This window comes from Pseudophryne corroboree, chromosome 2 (genome assembly GCF_028390025.1).
Source record: "Pseudophryne corroboree isolate aPseCor3 chromosome 2, aPseCor3.hap2, whole genome shotgun sequence".
NCBI lineage: Eukaryota > Metazoa > Chordata > Amphibia > Anura > Myobatrachidae > Pseudophryne > Pseudophryne corroboree.
The window spans coordinates 482146707-482169434 of NC_086445.1; the positions used below are offsets into that span (position 1 = coordinate 482146707).

General features: G+C 46.3%; 1 protein-coding gene across 7 annotated transcripts in view; it reads left to right on the forward strand.

Moving 5' to 3' along the window:
• The window catches only part of LOC135029617 (multidrug and toxin extrusion protein 2-like), a 486356-nt gene that overhangs the window by 447360 nt on the left and 16268 nt on the right, over positions 1 to 22728 (forward strand). For 5 of the 7 annotated variants that reach the window (XM_063953866.1, XM_063953870.1, XM_063953867.1 and 2 more), the window contains 2 exons: positions 3247 to 3341; positions 18949 to 19048. The exons of 1 other annotated variant lie outside the window; for it this stretch is intronic. In XM_063953866.1, coding sequence (XP_063809936.1) covers positions 3247 to 3341; positions 18949 to 19048 — 195 coding nt within the window. The remainder of the gene's footprint in view (positions 1 to 3246; positions 3342 to 18948; positions 19049 to 22728) is intronic. One more of the 7 variants, XR_010225784.1, reaches the window with a different exon arrangement.

Here is a 22728-nt window from a genome sequence, read left to right on the forward strand (position 1 = left end):
ATCTCCTGATAGGGGCAAGGTCCAGAGAACAGTTGGAGGTCGGAGTAGCACTATCTCAAGTAGTTCTACGACAGCACGGGTGGATTCTAAATATTCCAAAACCACAGCTGTTTCCGACGACACGTCTGCTGTTCCTAGGGATGATTCTGGACACAGTCCAGAAAAAGGTGTTTCTCCCGGAGAAGAAAGCCAGGTAGTTATCCGAGCTAGTCAGGAACCTCCTAAAACCAGGAAAAGTGTCAGTGCATCACTGCACAAGGGTCCTGGGAAAAATGGTGGCTTCTTACGAAGCGATTCCATTCGGTAGATTTCACGCAAGAACTTTTCAGTGGGATCTGCTGGAAAAATGGTCCGGATCGCATCTTCAGATGCATCAGCGGATAACCCTGTCTCCAAGGACAAGGGTGTTTCTTCTGCGGTGGCTGCAGAGTGCTCATCTACTAAAGGGCCGCAGATTCGGCATTCAGGACTGGGTCCTGGTGACCACGGATGCCAGCCTGAGAGGCTGGGGAGCAGTCACACAGGGAAAAAATTTCCAGGGAGTGTGATCAAGTCTAGAGACTTCTCTCCACATAAATATACTGGAGCTAAGGGCAATTTACAATGTTCTAAGCTTAGCAAGACCTCTGCTTCAAGGTCAGCCGGTATTGATCCAGTGGGACAACATCACGGCAGTCGCCCACGTAAACAGACAGGGCGGCACAAGAAGCAGGAGGGCAATGGCAGAAACTGCAAGGATTCTTCGCTGGGCGAAAAATCATGTGATAGCACTGTCAGCAGTGTTCATTCCGGGAGTGGACAACTGGGAAGCAGACTTCCTCAGCAGGCACGACCTCCACCCGGAAGAGTGGGGACTTCATCGGGAAGTATTCCACATGATTGTGAACCGTTGGGAAAGACCAAAGGTGGACATGATGGCGTCCCGCCTGAACAAAAAACTGGACAGGTATTGCGCCAGCTCAAGAGACCCTCAAGCAATATCTGTGGACGTTCTGGTAACACCGTGGGTGTACCAGTCGGTGTATGTGTTCCCTCCTCTGCTTCTCATAACCAAGGTACTGAGAATTATAAGACGTAGAGGAGTAAGAACTATACTCGTGGCTCCGGATTGGCCAAGAAGGACGTGGCACCCGGAACTTCAAGAAATGCTCACAGAGGACTCATGGCCTCTGCCGCTAAGAAGGGACTTGCTTCAGCAAGTACCAGGTCTGTTCCAAGACTTACCGCGGCTGCGTTTGACGGCATGGCGGTGGAACGCCAGATCCTAAGGGAAAAAGGCATTCCGGAAGAGGTCATTCCTACCCTGGTCAAAGCCAGGAAGGAGGTGACCGCAAAACATTATCACCACATGTGGCGAAAATATGTTGCGTGGTGTGAGGCCAGGAAGGCCCCACGAAGAAATTTCAACTCGGTCGATTCCTGCATTTCCTGCAAACAGGAGTGTCTATGGGCCTCAAATTGGGGTCCATTAAGGTTCAAATTTCGGCCCTGTCAATTTTCTTCCAGAAAGAATTGGCTTCAGTTCCTGAAGTCCAGAAGTTTGTCAAGGGAGTATTGCATATACAACCCCCTTTTTGTGCCTCCAGTGGCACTGTGGGATCTCAACGTAGTTCTGGGATTCCTCAAATCACATTTTAAACCGCTCAAATCTGTGGATTTGAAATATCTCACATGAAAAGTGACCATGCTGTTGGCCCTGGCCTCGGCCAGGCGAGTGTCAGAATTGGCGGCTTGGTCTCACAAAAGCCATATCTGATTGTCCATTCGGACAGGGCAGAGCTGCGGACTCGTCCCCAGTTTCTTCCCAAGGTGGTGTCAGCGTTTCACCTGAACCAGCTTATTGTGGTACCTGCGGCTACTAGGGACTTGGAGGACTCCAAGTTGCTAGATGTTGTCAGGGCCCTGAAAATATAGGTTTCCAGGACGGCTGGAGTCAGGAAAACTGACTCGCTGTTATCCTGTATGCACCCAACAAACTGGGTGCTCCTGCTTCTAAGCAGACGATTGCTCGTTGGATTTGTAGCACATTTCAACTTGCACATTCTGTGGCAGGCCTGCCACAGCCTAAATCTGTCAAGGCCCATTCCACAAGGAAGGTGGGCTCATCCTGGGCGGCTGCCCGAGGGGTCTCGGCATTACAACTCTGCCGAGCAGCTACGTGGTCGGGGGAGAACACGTTTGTAAAATTCTACAAATTTGATACCCTGGCTAAAGAGGACCTGGAGTTCTCTCATTCGGTGCTGCAGAGTCATCCGCACTCTCCCGCCCGTTTGGGAGCTTTGGTATAATCCCAATGGTCCTGACGGAGTCCCCAGCATCCACTAGGACGTCAGAGAAAATAAGATTTTACTTACCGATAAATCTATTTCTCGTAGTCCGTAGTGGATGCTGGGCGCCCATCCCAAGTGCGGATTGTCTGCAATACTTGTACATAGTTATTGTTACAAAAATCGGGTTATTATTGTTGTGAGCCATCTTTTCAGAGGCTCCGCTGTTATCATGCTGTTAACTGGGTTCAGATCACAGGTTGTACAGTGTGATTGGTGTGGCTGGTATGAGTCTTACCCGGGATTCAAAATCCTTCCTTATTGTGTACGCTCGTCCGGGCACAGTATCCTAACTGAGGCTTGGAGGAGGGTCATAGGGGGAGGAGCCAGTGCACACCACCTGATCCTAAAGCTTTTACTTTTGTGCCCTGTCTCCCCCTGTCTCCTGCGGAGCCGCTATTCCCCATGGTCCTGACGGAGTCCCCAGCATCCACTACGGACTACGAGAAATAGATTTATCGGTAAGTAAAATCTTATTTTATTCTGTTTTGGAAATATTACGTTTCAGGTAGTGAGATGTCATCCAAGATGAAATGGCAAAAAGGCATTCAGTGACACGGCCCAATACAGGTGGTGGCAAATCTGGGGAGGATAGGTAGATTTGAGTATCATCTGCATGCAGATGGTATTGAAATCCAAAACAGCTGATTAGTTTGCCAAGAGATGTGTATAGATTGAGAAAAGTAGTAACCTAAGACTGAGCCTTGCGGTACTCCAACTTATAGAGGTAGTGAAGAAGAGGTGGATTCAGAGAAACAGACACTGAAAGAGCGATTAGATAGGTTGGTTGAGATCCAACCAAGGGTTTTGCCCTGGAGACCAAAGGATTGTAATGTTTTTTGCCAGAGTATTTATGTTACTTATGTATGGCAGTAATCTTAAATAATCAGACTGTTTAAATCATATTTTCTCATTGAAGGCCTTTGGTGTGGTATGATTTTCCCTATTGTTTTGCAAGTCCTAGTCTTCATATCCTACATATTACGTATGGATTGGGACAAAGCATGTGAAGAGGTAGGTACAATTTTCTGGAATTATGTTGTTTTTTTCACCTGCACTTGTATGGTTTGATTTGAAATGTTGCACACTAGAGGGTAAATTTACTAACTGTCGGTTTTGGTTCTATACTAAAACCAACTAAAAAGGGTTTAGTTGTTAAAAATATGACTATTTAGCATCTGTTGGGTTCCAGCTTGAACTGAAACCTGACGTTGATGTCAGTTGGTGTTTGCAGCTCTAAATTCCATTGGTATTGTTCAATCAGTTCAAAACCGACAGCAAATAGAAGTACAAAAATGACTGGATACCCCCTTCGAAGCACAGTACAGATCAGTGTGGCCTGTGAGGCTTCATTAGGTTAAAAAGCAAAGAAAGAGTTAAAATTATGTAAAAATGCGTGGGAACCCCCTTCCAAATCAGCAACCAGCCCCAGACCTCTCATCTTGGGCTGGTACTGGAAAATAGGGGAATAAAACTGCGTGGGGTTCCCAGTATTTTACAATAACCAACGCCGGGCTGATCCAGATGATCCTATAACAAGGAGACACACAGGGTGGGGTCCGCCTGTGATAAAGGCAACCAGCCCCGGAATTCCTCAGAAAGTCCCAAGGAACCCCCAGGTCAGGCCAGGACTATTCTTTGCACTCCTGGGAGTATATTTACTAAAGGTCGTTTTAAAAAAATTATTATTATTATTTTCAATGTTAGATCAATTTTAAATCGATTTTAATCGATGTTGGACTTCCAGGGTTAAAACACACATTTACTAACATTTAAAAATGAATATAAAAAAATCAACTGCTAGTAAATATGGGTTTTAACCCTAGAAGCCCAACATCGATTATAATCGATCTAACATTGAACAAAAACAAAGAAAATCGACCTTTAGTAAATAGACCCCCTGGTAGCAGTAGATGTGGGGTTAATGTGTAATGGATAGATAATGTTGTTCTTTACATGTGGACTACAGGTCCCAGCAAGCCTGCCACAGCATGATGGCAATTGTAGAACAAGTACTAGCATACCGGATACTAAGGGCCTGTTGGCATCTATTGTCCGCCTGTAAAGACAATTTAAAAAAAAACCACAACACTCACACGTCAAATGTCATTTTTTTATAAAAAAAAAGAAAAACCCTTGGGCGGCCTCCTCTTCTGAGCAAGTAGGCATCCTGTTGGCTTACTAAAGTAAAAAAAGACAAACACTAGCAGGCATAGGATGAATGGGGAACACTAGAGGCATGTCAGATCTCATGCACAAGGACATAACCATCACCTGTACATCAGTCAATCATTAGCCTTCTGAGTAACGCTATGGTTGCACAACATGGCCATCGAAGGTAAGATGCCGGAGCCATGTTTACTGTGCATGGGATCACAGTCACAAGCTGTGGCACGCCCCCTGAAGCTGTTGCAACAAGCCTGCTTTTGAGCCACCGCTTCCGTTTCCTCCCACAAACTCTCCCTGACTGTCAATCCCCACTACGACCACCATAGTAAGACCATTGCAGCACATGCGCCAGGGCCAGTGCTAGGGTGTTCAGCGCCTCCCTGCAAACTATAAATTTGCGCTCTCCCATACTTTACAAAGGGACAGCGTGCACCTTAAACACATGACAAAAAAGGAGTGTGGTCTCACAAGGAAGGGGAGTGGTCACACTTGTAGCCCCATTTCAAATGACGCCACAGAGTAGCACAATCTTATTCACATTACACTGCATGTAGTAATCCTACTTATACACATAATGCGCCCAGTAGTAGTGCTGCTTATACACATAATGCCAACATTATCAGTGCTGCTTACACACAGTAGTAGCACCCCTTACATATAATGCCCACATTCTCAGTGCCTCTTATACACATAAAGCCCACATTCTCAGTGCCGCTTATACACATAATGCCCACATGATCAGTGCCGCTTATACACATAATGCCCACATTATCAGTGATGCTTATACATAATACCCACATTATCAGCGATGCTTATACACATAATACCCACATTATCAGTGCCGCTTATACACATTATGCCCACATTATCCGTGATGCTTATACATAATGCTCACATTATCAGTGACGCTTACACATAATGCCACATTATCAGTGATGCTTGCACATAATGCCCACATTATCAGTGATGCTTACACATAATGCCCACATTATCAATTATGCTTTTACAGATAATGCCCACATTATCAGTGATGCTTACACATAATGCCCACATTATCAGTGATGCTTATACTTGATGCCCACATTATCAGCAATGCTTACACGTAATGCCCACAATATCAGTGATGCTTACACATAATGCCCACATTATCAGTGAAGCTTATGCTTAATGCCCGCATTATCAGAGAAGGTTACACATTTCTTATTTATTACCAGTTATTTATATAGCGCACCATATTCTGCAGTGCTTTTACAGAGAATATTTGCCCATTCACATCAGTCCCTGCATAAGTGGAGCTTATAAGCTATATTCCCTATCACATATACACACACACACATTCACACTAGGGTTAATATTGTTGGGAGCCAATTATCCTACCAGTATATTTTTGGATTGTGGGAGGAAACCGGAGTACCCGGAGGAAACCCACACAAGTACAGGGAGAATATACAAACTGCGCACAGTTAGGGCCATGGTGGGAATCAAACCCATGTCCTCAGTGCTGTGAGGCAGTAATGCTAACCATTACACCATCTGTACTGCCACATTATCAGTGATGCTTACACATAATGCCCACATTATCAGTGCTGCTTACACACATAATGCCCACATTATCAGTGATGCTTACACATAATGCCCACATTATCAGTGATGCTTACACATAATGCCAGCAGTAGTAATGTCACTTATACACAGCTGTCCCTCTTACAGTTTTCTGCTAATTTACCTCAAAAGACCTATATAATGCACCTCACATCTCCCTCACACTCCCCTGTAGGCTGCTGCATCAGCAGATAACTTACAATTGTGTAGCTGCTTCTTAATAGTGTGACAAACTGTAAGAAATAAGGTGTCAATCATGTTATAACTCAATCCCACCAAACTATGGAGGTCTTGGGGATCAAGACGGAGAGTGATTAGCGATTAGTTGGCATTTCGCTAAATGAGGTTCATCAAAATACCCTGGTTGACTATTATTACTCGAAGTTTTTCTGGGTAGAGTAGGGCGAAACACCGTTCATGGTCGTGTAGGTATCGACAAATCTCCGAGAAAGCTTTACGCTTTTGGGAAACACTCGCAGAGAAATCTTGGAATATTAGAATTTTTCGGGCCTTCACAGTTAGTGGTTGTGAGCCACGGTATTGGGCCAGGATTTTTTCTTTGACTCTATAATCTAAGAATTTGGCCATAACTGGTCTAGGCCTGCCTTGGGCATGTCTCTGCACTGGGCCAACTCTATGAGCCCTTTCAATTTGAGGCATGTGGAAACCATCATCGGTAGATCAATGCTAAGAAAATCTATCAATTGAGAGTCATGAATCGATTCCGGGATCCCTATAAATCGAATATTTCTCCACCTAGTGCGATTCTCAAGATCATCAATTTTATCTTGGAGGGCTTGCACAACATTAGCTTGTGAGAGACCCTGTTGTTGAACTGTATGTAGGGAATCTTCCACATCACTAGTTCTTTGTTCTAGAGTGTCTAGGCGAGTAGAATGGGAGTCAAGCCTAGCCAATGCTGCATCCAATTTAGTATTCAAGTCCTCAAGAGGCTTGTTTAAGAGGGGCAAAATAATCTTGGACATTTCTTTCGCCATTTCAGCTAATGGAAGGGATTCCACGGGGATCACCTGTAAGGTGGCAGGTATATGAGAATCTTGTGAGTCATCTGATACACACGCAGGGTGAGGTGAAACCTTTTTGTCTCCCTTGTTTTTGTTTCTAACCATGTCTGAGGTGGAGGCAGATGGATGTGAAACCGATAATTTGTCCACAAATTTATCCATGCCCTACCCAGGGCCTATCAAGAAAAGTAAATTTCCTCAATAATACAGTGTACGATCAGTAAATAGAAACAAGATTAACACCTGTAAGTTGTGATATGGTCACATAAGTTCTGATATATATCCTTTGGCCCCCCTATTCTAAGGCCATCTATCTAGATCACATACCCGTCCAGGAGGTTAGCGTCAAACTATCCCAACATTGTAAAAGTAATACAGAAATCTTGAGCAGGAAACGCTACAAGCGGGTAACCAACTGAAGCAATTACAGCCTTTTGAAAAAGAAAGAAAGAAAAAAAAAGAAACCCCAACTATTGCAATGTTACAGCAGTGCAAAGGTAGAACCGTCAGTACGGTTCAATCTAAATATTATCACTAAATACTGAACACCGAGTGTTTATGTGGGGTATTTGCTTGGATGAGAAAATATTTTTTTTTAAATATATAATGGGTGGACCAAGTATATGAAATAACAGTAGTGTCAATAAAATAATTTGTTAAGACAGTAGCCGATAATGACCCTTGAATATAATATTATATTAGAGACAAGCTGTACCTGCGTATTTTATAATTAAGGTAACTGATAAGACAGAGAAATGTTCAATATTCGCTGTATATAGAAAGCACCAATATATATTCTTATCGAACAATATAGTACTGTAGGTCTGAGAACTATGTTCCCTTATTATAAACAAAACATAAGATTGTCAATGTGTTATCAAAAACAGTCACTAGATGGCGTGAGTAACTAAGGATCACACAGATTTCACTACTGTGACAGAGTCCAAAATGACGTATAAAATGCCCATCACTGATTGTAGTGTCCAAAACTATACCTCCTGAATGGAGTTTGGCAATGTCAGAAAAGTACAAAGCAGGGTGTACTTTAGATAGCACCCAATCCTCCACAGTACAACACAAGTATCCCCATATAAATCACCTGTGGGAATAATAGTTGCAGCAGCGATAGGGTAAGCGCTATGGGACTCCAGGCATAGTGTGACCCAGTATTCTTATTGGGGAAGAATCAACAGAAGGAGAAATAGGGTGAGAGCAAAGCTTGTGAGAGGTGGGAGGGAAGATGCAGGTAGGGACGGAATTACACAGCACAGAGGCAGAAGATCAAGTTTGGAAGAATAGGAGAAAGAGCCAAGGTAGTAGTAAAAAGAGAGAGTGTTACCACAGTCACCGTTATGAACTGGGGGATAATGCGGTGAGCAGATCCTCAAAGTTCTACAGCAAAGTCCCAGTTATCGATCCCCAATACCCGGCTGGCAATAGGTGCTGTTGATTCAGGCGCCCAGTAGACACGAGCCGGCGGCTGCCACCTCCATCTCCAGGAACATCGGCATGTCTGTTCCACAGAGCTGGGCGAGTAGGGTCAAAGATCCTCACTGCAGCACAGCGTAGGTTCCCCCCCACGGGGGCGAGCGTCCGCTCTCAAGCCCCAGCGCGGTCCAACTGCCCGGGCTGGGAGAAGAAGATCCTTAATTAGGGTCGCGTAGCCGCTTCCGATGTGTCGAGCAGGATAGGGTGATGAGGATCTCCTCTTCGCCGCAGCCACCACCAAGCCGATCGGCGGCCTCAGTTAGGGCCATGGTGGGAATCAAACCCATGTCCTCAGTGCTGTGAGGCAGTAATGCTAACCATTACACCATCTGTACTGCCACATTATCAGTGATGCTTACACATAATGCCCACATTATCAGTGCTGCTTACACACATAATGCCCACATTATCAGTGATGCTTACACATAATGCCCACATTATCAGTGATGCTTACACATAATGCCAGCAGTAGTAATGTCACTTATACACAGCTGTCCCTCTTACAGTTTTCTGCTAATTTACCTCAAAAGACCTATATAATGCACCTCACATCTCCCTCACACTCCCCTGTAGGCTGCTGCATCAGCAGATAACTTACAATTGTGTAGCTGCTTCTTAATAGTGTGACAAACTGTAAGAAATAAGGTGTCAATCATGTTATAACTCAATCCCACCAAACTATGGAGGTCTTGGGGATCAAGACGGAGAGTGATTAGCGATTAGTTGGCATTTCGCTAAATGAGGTTCATCAAAATACCCTGGTTGACTATTATTACTCGAAGTTTTTCTGGGTAGAGTAGGGCGAAACACCGTTCATGGTCGTGTAGGTATCGACAAATCTCCGAGAAAGCTTTACGCTTTTGGGAAACACTCGCAGAGAAATCTTGGAATATTAGAATTTTTCGGGCCTTCACAGTTAGTGGTTGTGAGCCACGGTATTGGGCCAGGATTTTTTCTTTGACTCTATAATCTAAGAATTTGGCCATAACTGGTCTAGGCCTGCCTTGGGCATGTCTCTGCACTGGGCCAACTCTATGAGCCCTTTCAATTTGAGGCATGTGGAAACCATCATCGGTAGATCAATGCTAAGAAAATCTATCAATTGAGAGTCATGAATCGATTCCGGGATCCCTATAAATCGAATATTTCTCCACCTAGTGCGATTCTCAAGATCATCAATTTTATCTTGGAGGGCTTGCACAACATTAGCTTGTGAGAGACCCTGTTGTTGAACTGTATGTAGGGAATCTTCCACATCACTAGTTCTTTGTTCTAGAGTGTCTAGGCGAGTAGAATGGGAGTCAAGCCTAGCCAATGCTGCATCCAATTTAGTATTCAAGTCCTCAAGAGGCTTGTTTAAGAGGGGCAAAATAATCTTGGACATTTCTTTCGCCATTTCAGCTAATGGAAGGGATTCCACGGGGATCACCTGTAAGGTGGCAGGTATATGAGAATCTTGTGAGTCATCTGATACACACGCAGGGTGAGGTGAAACCTTTTTGTCTCCCTTGTTTTTGTTTCTAACCATGTCTGAGGTGGAGGCAGATGGATGTGAAACCGATAATTTGTCCACAAATTTATCCATGCCCTACCCAGGGCCTATCAAGAAAAGTAAATTTCCTCAATAATACAGTGTACGATCAGTAAATAGAAACAAGATTAACACCTGTAAGTTGTGATATGGTCACATAAGTTCTGATATATATCCTTTGGCCCCCCTATTCTAAGGCCATCTATCTAGATCACATACCCGTCCAGGAGGTTAGCGTCAAACTATCCCAACATTGTAAAAGTAATACAGAAATCTTGAGCAGGAAACGCTACAAGCGGGTAACCAACTGAAGCAATTACAGCCTTTTGAAAAAGAAAGAAAGAAAAAAAAAGAAACCCCAACTATTGCAATGTTACAGCAGTGCAAAGGTAGAACCGTCAGTACGGTTCAATCTAAATATTATCACTAAATACTGAACACCGAGTGTTTATGTGGGGTATTTGCTTGGATGAGAAAATATTTTTTTTTAAATATATAATGGGTGGACCAAGTATATGAAATAACAGTAGTGTCAATAAAATAATTTGTTAAGACAGTAGCCGATAATGACCCTTGAATATAATATTATATTAGAGACAAGCTGTACCTGCGTATTTTATAATTAAGGTAACTGATAAGACAGAGAAATGTTCAATATTCGCTGTATATAGAAAGCACCAATATATATTCTTATCGAACAATATAGTACTGTAGGTCTGAGAACTATGTTCCCTTATTATAAACAAAACATAAGATTGTCAATGTGTTATCAAAAACAGTCACTAGATGGCGTGAGTAACTAAGGATCACACAGATTTCACTACTGTGACAGAGTCCAAAATGACGTATAAAATGCCCATCACTGATTGTAGTGTCCAAAACTATACCTCCTGAATGGAGTTTGGCAATGTCAGAAAAGTACAAAGCAGGGTGTACTTTAGATAGCACCCAATCCTCCACAGTACAACACAAGTATCCCCATATAAATCACCTGTGGGAATAATAGTTGCAGCAGCGATAGGGTAAGCGCTATGGGACTCCAGGCATAGTGTGACCCAGTATTCTTATTGGGGAAGAATCAACAGAAGGAGAAATAGGGTGAGAGCAAAGCTTGTGAGAGGTGGGAGGGAAGATGCAGGTAGGGACGGAATTACACAGCACAGAGGCAGAAGATCAAGTTTGGAAGAATAGGAGAAAGAGCCAAGGTAGTAGTAAAAAGAGAGAGTGTTACCACAGTCACCGTTATGAACTGGGGGATAATGCGGTGAGCAGATCCTCAAAGTTCTACAGCAAAGTCCCAGTTATCGATCCCCAATACCCGGCTGGCAATAGGTGCTGTTGATTCAGGCGCCCAGTAGACACGAGCCGGCGGCTGCCACCTCCATCTCCAGGAACATCGGCATGTCTGTTCCACAGAGCTGGGCGAGTAGGGTCAAAGATCCTCACTGCAGCACAGCGTAGGTTCCCCCCCACGGGGGCGAGCGTCCGCTCTCAAGCCCCAGCGCGGTCCAACTGCCCGGGCTGGGAGAAGAAGATCCTTAATTAGGGTCGCGTAGCCGCTTCCGATGTGTCGAGCAGGATAGGGTGATGAGGATCTCCTCTTCGCCGCAGCCACCACCAAGCCGATCGGCGGCCTCTCCTCACCGCTCACCAGCAGAATCCGGTCCAGGAAACGAACAGGTGCACGAGCCCCGAAGCCTGCCGAGCAGCGCTCAGGCCAGCCACGCTTGCAGGTCCCTCAGAAGCCGAAACGGAGCGTGGAGGTCACCACCAGCAGACCGGTCCCGCACCGAGCCGCCCGCAGCAAACAGCAGGTGTCCGCCGGTCACAAAGAGAGCAGGCCAGGTTGAGGTGAGCCCCCTATAGAGCAGTTGGCGCTGCCGTGTTCGCGCTAAAACTGGTGTTCATGCGGGCCAACACTATAAGTGGCCAGACTCCGGTGGAAGAGTAGAATCACGGGGAGATATAGGGATCACCTGATTAAGCAGCAGTTCAGGAGTCCATAAATATCCGATTTAAAACGGAGGATTCAGGTTGATTATGAATCTCTAACCCAAGAGGGAAGTTAAAAGGCGGCCATGCTCGATGCTCCGCCCACCGGAAGTCGCTCTGCTTTAGTTTTGAAGTTTCTCTTGCTAAGTCCTTGAGGCATCAGAATTTCTTATGGGTAAGGAGGATCCTAATGGCACTAGAGCATGCTAAGACCAGGAAGTGGTTTCTCCAGCAGTTCTGTTGGTGTAAGATCCTCTTTCTTTCCCAATCTCCTGATATTGCTGCCTCTGTTTTGCCTGATATCCTTTGTGTGTTGTTTGTGTTTTATGTTTTTGGTCAATTTTCAAGGTTGTTGCTGGGTTTCTTGAGTTTGCTATCAAATGCATATACTTTCTCTATCATCCATAAGGGATACTGGGAACACTGATTATGATGAGGTATAGATGGGGTCCAAAGAGCCAGTGCACTTTAAATTTCTTCAACAGGGTGTGCTGGCTCCTCCCCTCTATGCCCTCCCTCACAGCTCAGTTTAGAAAAATGTACCCTCAGGACAGGATGCACACTCTGGAGCTCCAGAGAGTTTTTCTTCAGTTTATTTTATGTTCGTTATTTTCAGGTAAGCTGTTTGGGCAACAGCTTACCTGCACCGAGGGACACCTGGGGGGAAACCGACACTGGCCTCATGACAGATCCTGCTGACAGGACAACGGTCCTGAGGGTTCATGTGCCGCATGCATTGCACTCTCGCGCACACACCCGCATCACGCCGCACACCCCCAGTACAGAGCCTGAAGGTCATGTACAAATCGAGGAAGTGATATCACATGGCGCTACTATTCAGATATATACATACATATAGGTGTATACAAAAACCGTTCACACATTAATAGGAAATATCCTTATCTTTTAAAATTCCAATATCTGAAATTCAGAAAGAAAACAAATAATGGTGCAATACAAGGAGGCAGAGTAAGATAGTGATGTATTTATTGGTCCCACTCACAATTGAGTAAATTAATCGTTTGCATATCACCCACATGGGGTAATTCGTCTTCAGTCTTAGGCAATCTTCTTTATAACTAAAACTTGAGCAGACATAATATAGTGCAATAACGTTTTGTTTAAAATCATATATTTAATACCAAATGCGTTCACATATATAAAAACAAATGAAGCATATCACCAAACTGGATGATCCCCATGTGGAGCATATGGTCCAAATTGGCACAGATGTTGAGGTCAGGAAAAGTCCCTCCAGAGTCCCGGAACCCAAGGAAGGAAGTGTCAATCTCTTATGGACGCTATTGGTGCCACCTCTGCTTAAACACGTTTTCGGACACAATTGTCCTTCATCAGAAGCATAGGAGACTAGTGCTGAGGTTCTCCTCTCTATACCCTGTATAATCAGTCCCAAATTCAGTTCACCCTGACGCCCCCACGGACGTTGCCATTATGCCCAGAAGTGCATCACCGGAAGTGTTCCACATTAGCTCGTCGTCTTCCTGTTTGCGTTCCACTGCCTGCCGGCGGCCAGTTCTCAATGGAAAGTTAATAGGAACACATTAGAACATTACAAGGATGATATATTTTTTTTAAAAATCCATGTTAAAAACAACATTGTGGATGAAATAAAAGAGAAATACTGTATATATATATATATATAAAGAGTTTGCAATGGAACCCATTTAGAACTACATATACTTTGGGTTTTTTGGTGAAGGCTCTATGTGATATTATTGGCAGCCACTATTCTATTTTGTGAGCGCGGTTGAGATCACTTTTCTTGCTAGAGCCTGAAGGTCATCAGAGTGGTGTGTGACAACCAGAGGCCCCGCTTGCGGGGGCCCCGGTTCAGTGTGCGGCGTGATTGTGGGGCAGGCTTGCGGACACCCCATGGGGTGATCCCATAGCCCCCCGCGCAGACTGGCCAGCGATAAGTGGAATGTGGTGTAAGTACTTTAATTTTTACACTATTTGGGGACTTTGCCAGTATAAATAACTGTATAGCTCCGGCGCCATTACAGGGGGGGAGCTTCCTCAGAGCGGGACCAGTGGCTTCCTGGCACCATTTCCTGCACTCACAGAGCTGCTGCAGTACTGCCAGCTCCTCCAAGTGATACTCTACGGCCAGACACTGGTACAGGGGTGTAATTAAGGGGGAGAGCCAGCTGTGGGACCCTTGTATTAGGCTCCTCACGCACTGTACACTAAATTGCCTTCTCCTAGCAGGTAAATTGTTAGTATCAGGTTGTGTGATGGTTCCTCATCTCTGGGTCTCTCCACACATACTAGGCTGAGCAGGCTTGCTTGTACCCTGTGTCTCTGTGTATGTGTGTGTATGTAACTGTTCTCTGTCAGCATGGTGAAAAAAGTTGTGTATGCTGTTTGTCACACCAGGTTTTCCCCCTCTCCTGCGGATTCTTTCATGTGTGAACAGTGCAGTCAGCAGTCACAAACTAGTGGGGCTTCTGGGGGTGAATTGCAGGAGCCTCCTTGGCTCAGTTCAATTAAAACTATGATGGCTGACATGTCTAATGAGTTAGCTACTGCAAGGCAAGAAAGGCAGCAGTTACAACAGTCTATGGCTGCTCTGACAAAGGACAAGGCAGATAGCAGACGTGTTTTTCCTCTCTCTAATCCTTTACCCCAAAAAAGGGGGTTACCTGATATCCTCTCGGAATCCAGGGAGGAGGAGCTGTAATCAAATCCTGAGTTAGATGATTCCTCTACTGCACAGGGTGTAGACTCACTTATCATTGCAATAAGAGATGTTTTAAATATTCCTAGTAATGAATCTAATGTGCAGCAATCCATTTTCTCTGCACAGAAAAGGGTACAGGTCACATTTCCTCACTCAAAAGAACTGGGTGACCCTTTCAAAGAGCCATGGGTCTCTCCTGATAAGAAATTCCAAGTGTCAAATGGTTAGCCACCTTCCCATTTGCCCAGGAAGGGCGTAAGATATGGGATACTCCCCACGGTGGTGGATGCCTCAGTGTCACACCTGTCAAAAAAGCTAGTTATGCCAGTTCCAGGGGCTACGGCCTTAAAGGCCTGTTATTGCAGGATGTTGGGTGACACACGCCATACACACTTGGGCGGGTAACATTCAGGAGGGCCTCGCAGGAGATAAGTCCCTGGCCGTCTTGGTACAGCTGGTTCAGCATATTCAGGAGTCTGCCCGCTTCCTCTGTGATACCATTAAAGGAATCGGTGTTATTAATGCACATACCTCTACCATGTCGGTCTCTGCATGCAGAGCGTTGTGGTTACGCCAGTGGGTGGCAGACGCCGAGTCTAAAAAGAGTGTGGAAGCCTTACCCTTCACAGGTGATTGGCTGTTTGGAGGTGAATTGGATACCTGGATTTCGAAGGTAACCAATGGAAAGTCCACGTTCCTCCCCTCTGCTGCTCCGCCAGCTAGGCTCTCTTACACCTGACCTTCTCTGCAGTCCTTTCGGACAGCACGCTTTAATGGTAAAGCCAGAGGTGCCTTAAATGCGGCACGAGGTTCCAGAGGTAAGTCTCGCACAGGGTCTCAGGATCAGAGCGTCAGCTCTGGCTCCTCAAAACCCTCAACATGACGGGGTCCCTCTGCTCCAAGGGGATCTCATGGTGGGAGCTCGTCTGAGATTCTTCAGCTCCATTTGGAACAGTTCCTGCCAGGATGCCTGGGTAAAAGACCTGATCTCCCAGGGCTACAAACTGGAGTTTGACAGTTCTCCACCGCAAAGGTTTTTCAAATCGGGTTTACCGGCTTCAGAAACCATGTGCCTCACCCTACAGGAGGCCATTCAAAAGTTAGTCCAGACCCAGGTCATTGTTCCTGTACCACTTCAGCAACGGGGCGAAGGATACTATTCTGGCCTTTTTGTGGTACCATCTGTTCAGTGAGACCCATTTTGAACCTCAAATCGTTAAACCCATATCTGAGGGTTTTCCGGTTCAAAATGGAGTCTCAGAGCAGTGATCTCAGGTCTGGAGGAGGGGGAATTCTTGGTCTCTCTGGACATAAAGGATGCCTACCTCCATGTCCCAATATGGCCGCCTCATCAGGTGTACCTCAAGCTTGCTCTGATGGAGGAATACTACCAGTTCCAGGCGCTACCCTTTGGCTTATCCACAGCCCCAAGGGTTTTCACCAAGGAAATGGCGGAGATGATGTTACAACTCAGGATTCAGGGGATGAACATTGTCCCCTACCTGGACGATCTGCTTATACAAACAAGATCAAAGGAACTCCTACTGGATAGCATCGGCCGCGTGACATTCCTGTTGTCGCGCCATGGTTGGATTCTGAACTTTCAAAAATCCCACCTGGTACCAACCCAACGCCTCCTGTTCCTGGGGATGGTGCTTGACACTGTGGCTCAAAAAGTCTTTCTTCCTGTAGACAAGGCGAAGGCGCTTCAGTAGTTGGTTTTAGCGGTTCTACAACCACACAAGGTCTCGGTACATCTTTGCACTCGTCTGTTGGGAAAGATGATGGCCTCCTTCGAGGCCATTCCATTTGGCAAGTTTCATGCAAGGTCCTTCCAACTGGACCTCCTGAAGAAGTGGCCGGGTTCGCATCTGCAGCTGCACCAGACCATACGTCTGTCACCACAGGCCAGGATCTCTCTTATGTGGTGGTTACAGCCCTCCAACCTATTGGCGGGGAGGAGCTTCGGGATCAGGGATTGGATTCTCGTGAACATGGACGCCAACCTTCGGGGCTGGGGCGCTGTTACCTAATGGGCACAGTTCCAGGGCAGGTGGTCGGAACTCAAGGCCTGCCTTCCGATAAACATACTGGAACTCAGAGCGATATACAATGCCCTCTGCAGGGAGCTCATCTGCTCTGAGATCAAGCCATTCAAGTTCAGTCAGACAATGCCACGGCTGTGGCATACATCAATCGACAAGGAGGAACAAAGAGCAGGGCCAGCATGCGAGAAGTATCCAAGATTCTCCTTTGGGTCGAAAGGAATACAAGAGCGGTGTCAGCCATTTTCATTCCAGGAGTGGATAACTGGGAGGCAGACTTCCTAAGTCGTCACGACCTCCACCCATGAGAGTGGGGTCTCCATCCACAGCTGTTCCGGATAACAGATCTGTGGGGACGTCCACAGATTGATCTGATGGCCTCTCGGCTCAACAAAAAAGCTTCCGTGCTATTGTTCCAGGATGAGGAACCCTATAGCAGCGGCTGTGGACGCACTGACAACACCATGGCCTTACCAGCTAGTGTACCTGTTTCCTGCGATTCCATTACTCCCCAGGATCCTAAAAAAGAATCAGAGGTGAGGGGGTGCAGGCAATTCTCATTGCCCCCGACTGGCCAGGAAGCCTGTCACGTCGAAGCATTACCACCGTATCTGGAAACAGTACGTCTCCTGGTGTGAAGACGGAGGGTGTCCAGCTGCGGAATTCAATCTGAGGTGCTTTTTGCATTTCCTACAAGCTGGCGTGGATATGGGCCTATGGTTGGGCTCCATAAAGGGTCAGATCTCGGCCTTGTCCATCTTCTTCCAGAAGAAATTGGCTGCTCTGCCTGAGTTACCGACGTTCCTGCAGGGTGTCCTATATATTCAACCTCCCTTTGTGCCTCCCACGGCTCCTTGGGATCTCAATGTGGTTCTGAAATTCCTACATTCCTCTTGGTTTGAGTGTCTGATGGCGGTGGAGGACAAATTCCTCACGTGGAAGATGGTGATGCTCTTGGCCTTGGCTTCCGCTAGGCGGGTTTCAGAACTGGGTGCTTTGTCCTGTAGGAGTCCCTAACTGGTTTTTCATGCGGACAGGGCAGAGCTCAGGACTCGTCAGCAGTTTCTGACGAAGGTGGTCTCTGCATTCCATCTGAATCAGCCTATTGTGGTTCCGGCGGCTTCGGCCACTGCCTCTCTTCCTGAGTCCTTGGATGTGGTGCGAGCCCATAGTATTTACGTCAAGAGGACTGCGACTGTCCGAAAATCAGATTCCTTGTTTGTCCTCTATGATGATCGCAAGAAAGGTCTTCCTGCTTCCTAGGTTTACTATGCAACAGGCCTATGTTTCGGCGGCCATTCCTGGTCCTAGGTCTGTCAAGGCCCACTCTACCAAGTCTGTGGGTTCTTCCTGGGCGGCTGCCCGTGGTGTCTCGGCCTTGCAACTATGCCGGGCCGCTACCTGGTCAGGGACAAACACGTTTGTCAAGTTCTACAGGTTTGAGACCCTGGCCACGGAGGATGTCCAGTTTGGACAAACGGTGATGCAGGCATCTCAGCGCATTCCCACCCGTTCTGGGAGCTTTGGGATGTCCCCATCGTAATCAGTGTTCCCAGTATCCCTTATGGATGATAGAGAAAAGAGGATTTTAATTACCTACCGGTAAATCCTTTTCTCATAGTCCATAAGGGATACTTGGTGCCCGCCTCTGTGGTTCACCTTTCCTGTAAGTTATTGTTTTTGTGTGAAGTTGTTACTTTCAGCTGTTGCTGTTTTCTGGTTTCACTAGCTGTTGCTAGTTTGTTGTTGCTGTGTGCTGGTTCATTACTCTCACCACTCGTGTCTTGTCATGTTTCTTCCTCTCAAGTATGTCCTTCTCCTTCGGGCACAGTTTTCCTAGACTGAGCTGTGAGGGAGGGCATAGAGGGGAGGAGCCAGCACACCCTGTTGAAGAAATTTAAAGTGCACCGGCTCCTTTGGACCCCATCTATACCCCATCGTAATCTGTGTTCCTAGAATCCCTTATGGACTACGAGAAAAGGATTTACCGGTAGGTAAGTAAAAGTCTCTTTTTTACATCAAACAGTTCTTACTTGTTTAAATAAAACTAAAAACATTTATTTTTTAGGCTCAGGTTCGAGCAGGAGTGAAATCAAACAAAAATCACCTTGAACTCAGTATTTTACAATTGGAGACTTCCAGCACTGGATTTGGCATGGTTGCAAATGGCAAGTATGGTTGGTGATGTGGCAGAAGGAGGGGATTGGTGGCGAGAAGGGGGGAGGAGTGCACACTTGGAGCCATCTGTACTTACGGGCACCAGCCTCGGCCCTAAATGGGCCACAGCAGTGATGCACCTGTGTGAGACAGGCAGCCTTCCTGTCATTGCAGACAGATGGTGGCCATGGACCTCACCAGATAAGCCATTGTGATCCTTGTCATACATCTCCCCACCCAGGTGGAGTCAGGTAGACCAGCTGTCAACCAGACAGCATTGATGACCTTGTTAAAGTTAGCCTGATGTTAGCAGTATTGAGTATATATTTTTTGCAGTCCTGTGTTGACATCAATGACAATGATAATCTAAATGGATACTTGTTCAAGAACGTCAGCTTTTCATTATACGGAGTACATTTTTATTGATATATAATTTAACCCTTTTCATCTTGTTGAAGTATATGTACTGTTCCGTTTTAGCGAAGCATCAATCAATTTTAGTGCTAAAGAGAAAACATTATGGGAAAAATTATGAAAATTGCAGATGAAGTGCTTAACACGATGTCCTCATAATATTTCCTATGTGGCTAGGGACGGTATGCCTACCCTGCCCAGTTTTGTATTGATGTAGTACTGCTTTCATAAGGCCAGTTCCGAATCCACCCCTGCACACATACATGCACTGTTAACTGGCACCAAATGCAAAGTTATGAAGACCTCTGTAACCAAGTCCTATTAAGTTATTTTTTGCATTGCCATGAAAAGAGATTATAGGTGACCTTTGTTGTAAAATGTGCAGCAGTGTGTATTTAGCTGATGATCCTAATGGCAGTGTGTTGTGTGGGATTTGATGAAAGACTCATCACACTATCAATTATCATTGGGACTCAGCAAATTCTGACAACAGTCAACAAACGTATCATCCCTACAGCTCTCACCCCCTATATTTATTAGTTGGAGCGCTGATACCTATCAGTATCTTCAACTCTATACTCTGAAAGCTTTGATTCTTTTCCAGGTGCAGTAGCTCCAAATTCCCTTTTCTGAAACATGACCTGCTTTGAGCACAATGATACCTGCATTGCCTGCTGTAGGATTAGTTTTATCAAAATGCAACAAATGTGTATACAATTTGGGAGGCTATATCCTTCATCAGGTATAAATGAGAAGCCTTACCTAACCTACAATGGAAATGGGAACTGGAGGTGGGCAGGTTGACTGAGGCATACTTGCCTACCTGACCCTCTCCATGAGGGAGAAAATGCTCTGTTCCTGGACTTTCCTGGTAATGTATGATTGCTATCACCTGTGGTGAGCTAGTTAATTGATAAGAAAGGTGTTTCACCACAGGTGATGGCAATCATACATTACCAGGAAAGTCCAGGAACAGAGCATTTTCTCCCTCATGGAGAGGGTCAGGTAGGCAAGTATGGACTGAGGGTGAGTGGAATAAGGCTCTTGATTGGCCCTGTGAGTCTACAGCTTCAGTTGGATTTCAGCAAATTCAACTATTTTACTCTACCTAGGTTGGTGAAATTTAGTGGGGGGGTTTCTGAATGTCCTAAATGTAATTTCTTCAGGTACCATGTGAAATTTGTTGTGAGAGTGTCCAGAGGTGCAATCCTTTTAGGATAAGGTGATTCAAACACTTTCTATTATAGATATCCCCCTTCCATTCTTACGCCTGGGTTTTGTTGCCTTAGGGCTATTAAAGATGATGTCCTGGATAAATATAGTATGCAGTATGCTGTGAATCTATGTACCCTGGCCAAGGTTTGCCTGGTTAGACTTTGGATGGCTGCCGGGATCCCGACAGCTGGGATCCTAACCGGATCCTCAGTAAACAAATGCCACTGCTGGTATCCCGACAATGCTCGGAATGCCGACACCAGTATCCTGACAAGGCTCACAAACCTACCGCTGGGATCCCAACAGCTATAATGCCAGGCCGCCGAAGATATAAGCTACGGGGTATAGGTTTAGACTGCGGGGGGAGGGTTATGGTTAGGCTGCGGGGAGGTTAGGTTTAGACTGTGGGAAGGCGGGGTTAGGTGCTCCTGGGGATGGATAGGGCTAGGCTGTGGTGAAGGGAATTAGGTTTAGGCTGCAGGAAGGGTCAGTTAGGATTAGGCAACACCGGGGAAGGTTAGGCAACTCTGGTGGGGTGGGAAAGGTAGGGTTAGGTTTAGGCTGCAGGTAGGGAGGGTTAGGGGGGGCATTGGGGAAAGGTATCTATACTTACCTTCCCCCTGTCGGGATTCCCACCATCAGGATGCTGCGGTCATTATTCTGACTGCCAGTATCCTGAATGCTGGCATTTCATACTCAACGCGTTTATTGTCATTAGCCCTCATTCCGAGTTGATCGCTCGCTGACGGTTTTTGCAGCGCAGCGATCAGGTGAAAAAAACGGCATTTATGCGCATGGTATGCAACGCGCATGCGCTAAGTACTTTCACACAAAAGTTTGCAGTTTTACAGAAGCTCAAGCGACTTTTTCAGTCGCTCGAGTGTTCGTAGTATGATTGACAGGAAGTGTGTGTTTCTGGGTGGCAACTCAGCGTTTTCAAGGAGTGTGCTAAAAAACGCAGGCGTGCCAGGTAAAAACGCAGGAGTGGCTGGAGAAACGGGGGAGTGGCTGGCCGAACGCAGGGCGTGTTTGTGACGTCAAACCAGGAACTAAACAGACTGCAGTCATCGCAAGATAGGAGTAGTTCTGGAGCTACTCCTAAATGGCATGAAATTTTTCCTGTGCAGTTCTGCTAATGTTTCATTCGCACTTCTGCTAAGCTAAGATACACTCCCAGAGGGCGGCGGCCTAGCGTTTGCATTGCTGCTAAAAGCAGCTAGCGAGCGATCAACTCGGAATGAGGGCCATTATGCAGCCGTCACTGTGTTTTGCATTCAGTGTTTTCTCTAACGTCCTAGTGGATGCTGGGGACTCCGAAAGGACCATGGGGAATAGCGGCTCCGCAGGAGACTGGGCACAAAAGTAAAAGCTTTAGGACTACCTGGTGTGCACTGGCTCCTCCCCCTATGACCCTCCTCCAAGCCTCAGTTAGATTTTTGTGCCCGAACGAGAAGGGTGCAGTCTAGGTGGCTCTCCTGAGCTGCTTAGAAAAAAGTTTAGTTTTAGGTTTTTTATTTTCAGTGAGACCTGCTGGCAACAGGCTCACTGCATCGAGGGACTAAGGGGAGAAGAAGCGAACTCACCTGCGTGCAGAGTGGATTGGGCTTCTTAGGCTACTGGACATTAGCTCCAGAGGGACGATCACAGGCCCAGCCATGGATGGGTCCCAGAGCTGCGCCGCCGTCCCCCTTACAGAGCCAGAAGAGCAGAAGAGGTCCGGAAAAATCGGCGGCAGAAGACGTCCTGTCTTCAATAAGGTAGCGCACAGCACCGCAGCTGTGCGCCATTGCTCTCAGCACACTTCACACTCCGGTCACTGAGGGTGCAGGGCGCTGGGGGGGGCGCCCTGAGACGCAATAAAAACACCTTTTTTGGCAAAAAATACATCACATATAGCTCCTGGGCTATATGGATGCATTTAACCCCTGACAATTTTTCCATAAAAAAGCGGGAGAAAGGCCGCCGAGAAGGGGGCGGAGCCTATCTCCTCAGCACACTGGCGCCATTTTTTCCTCACAGCTCCGTTGGAGGAAGGCTCCCTGACTCTCCCCTGCAGTCCTGA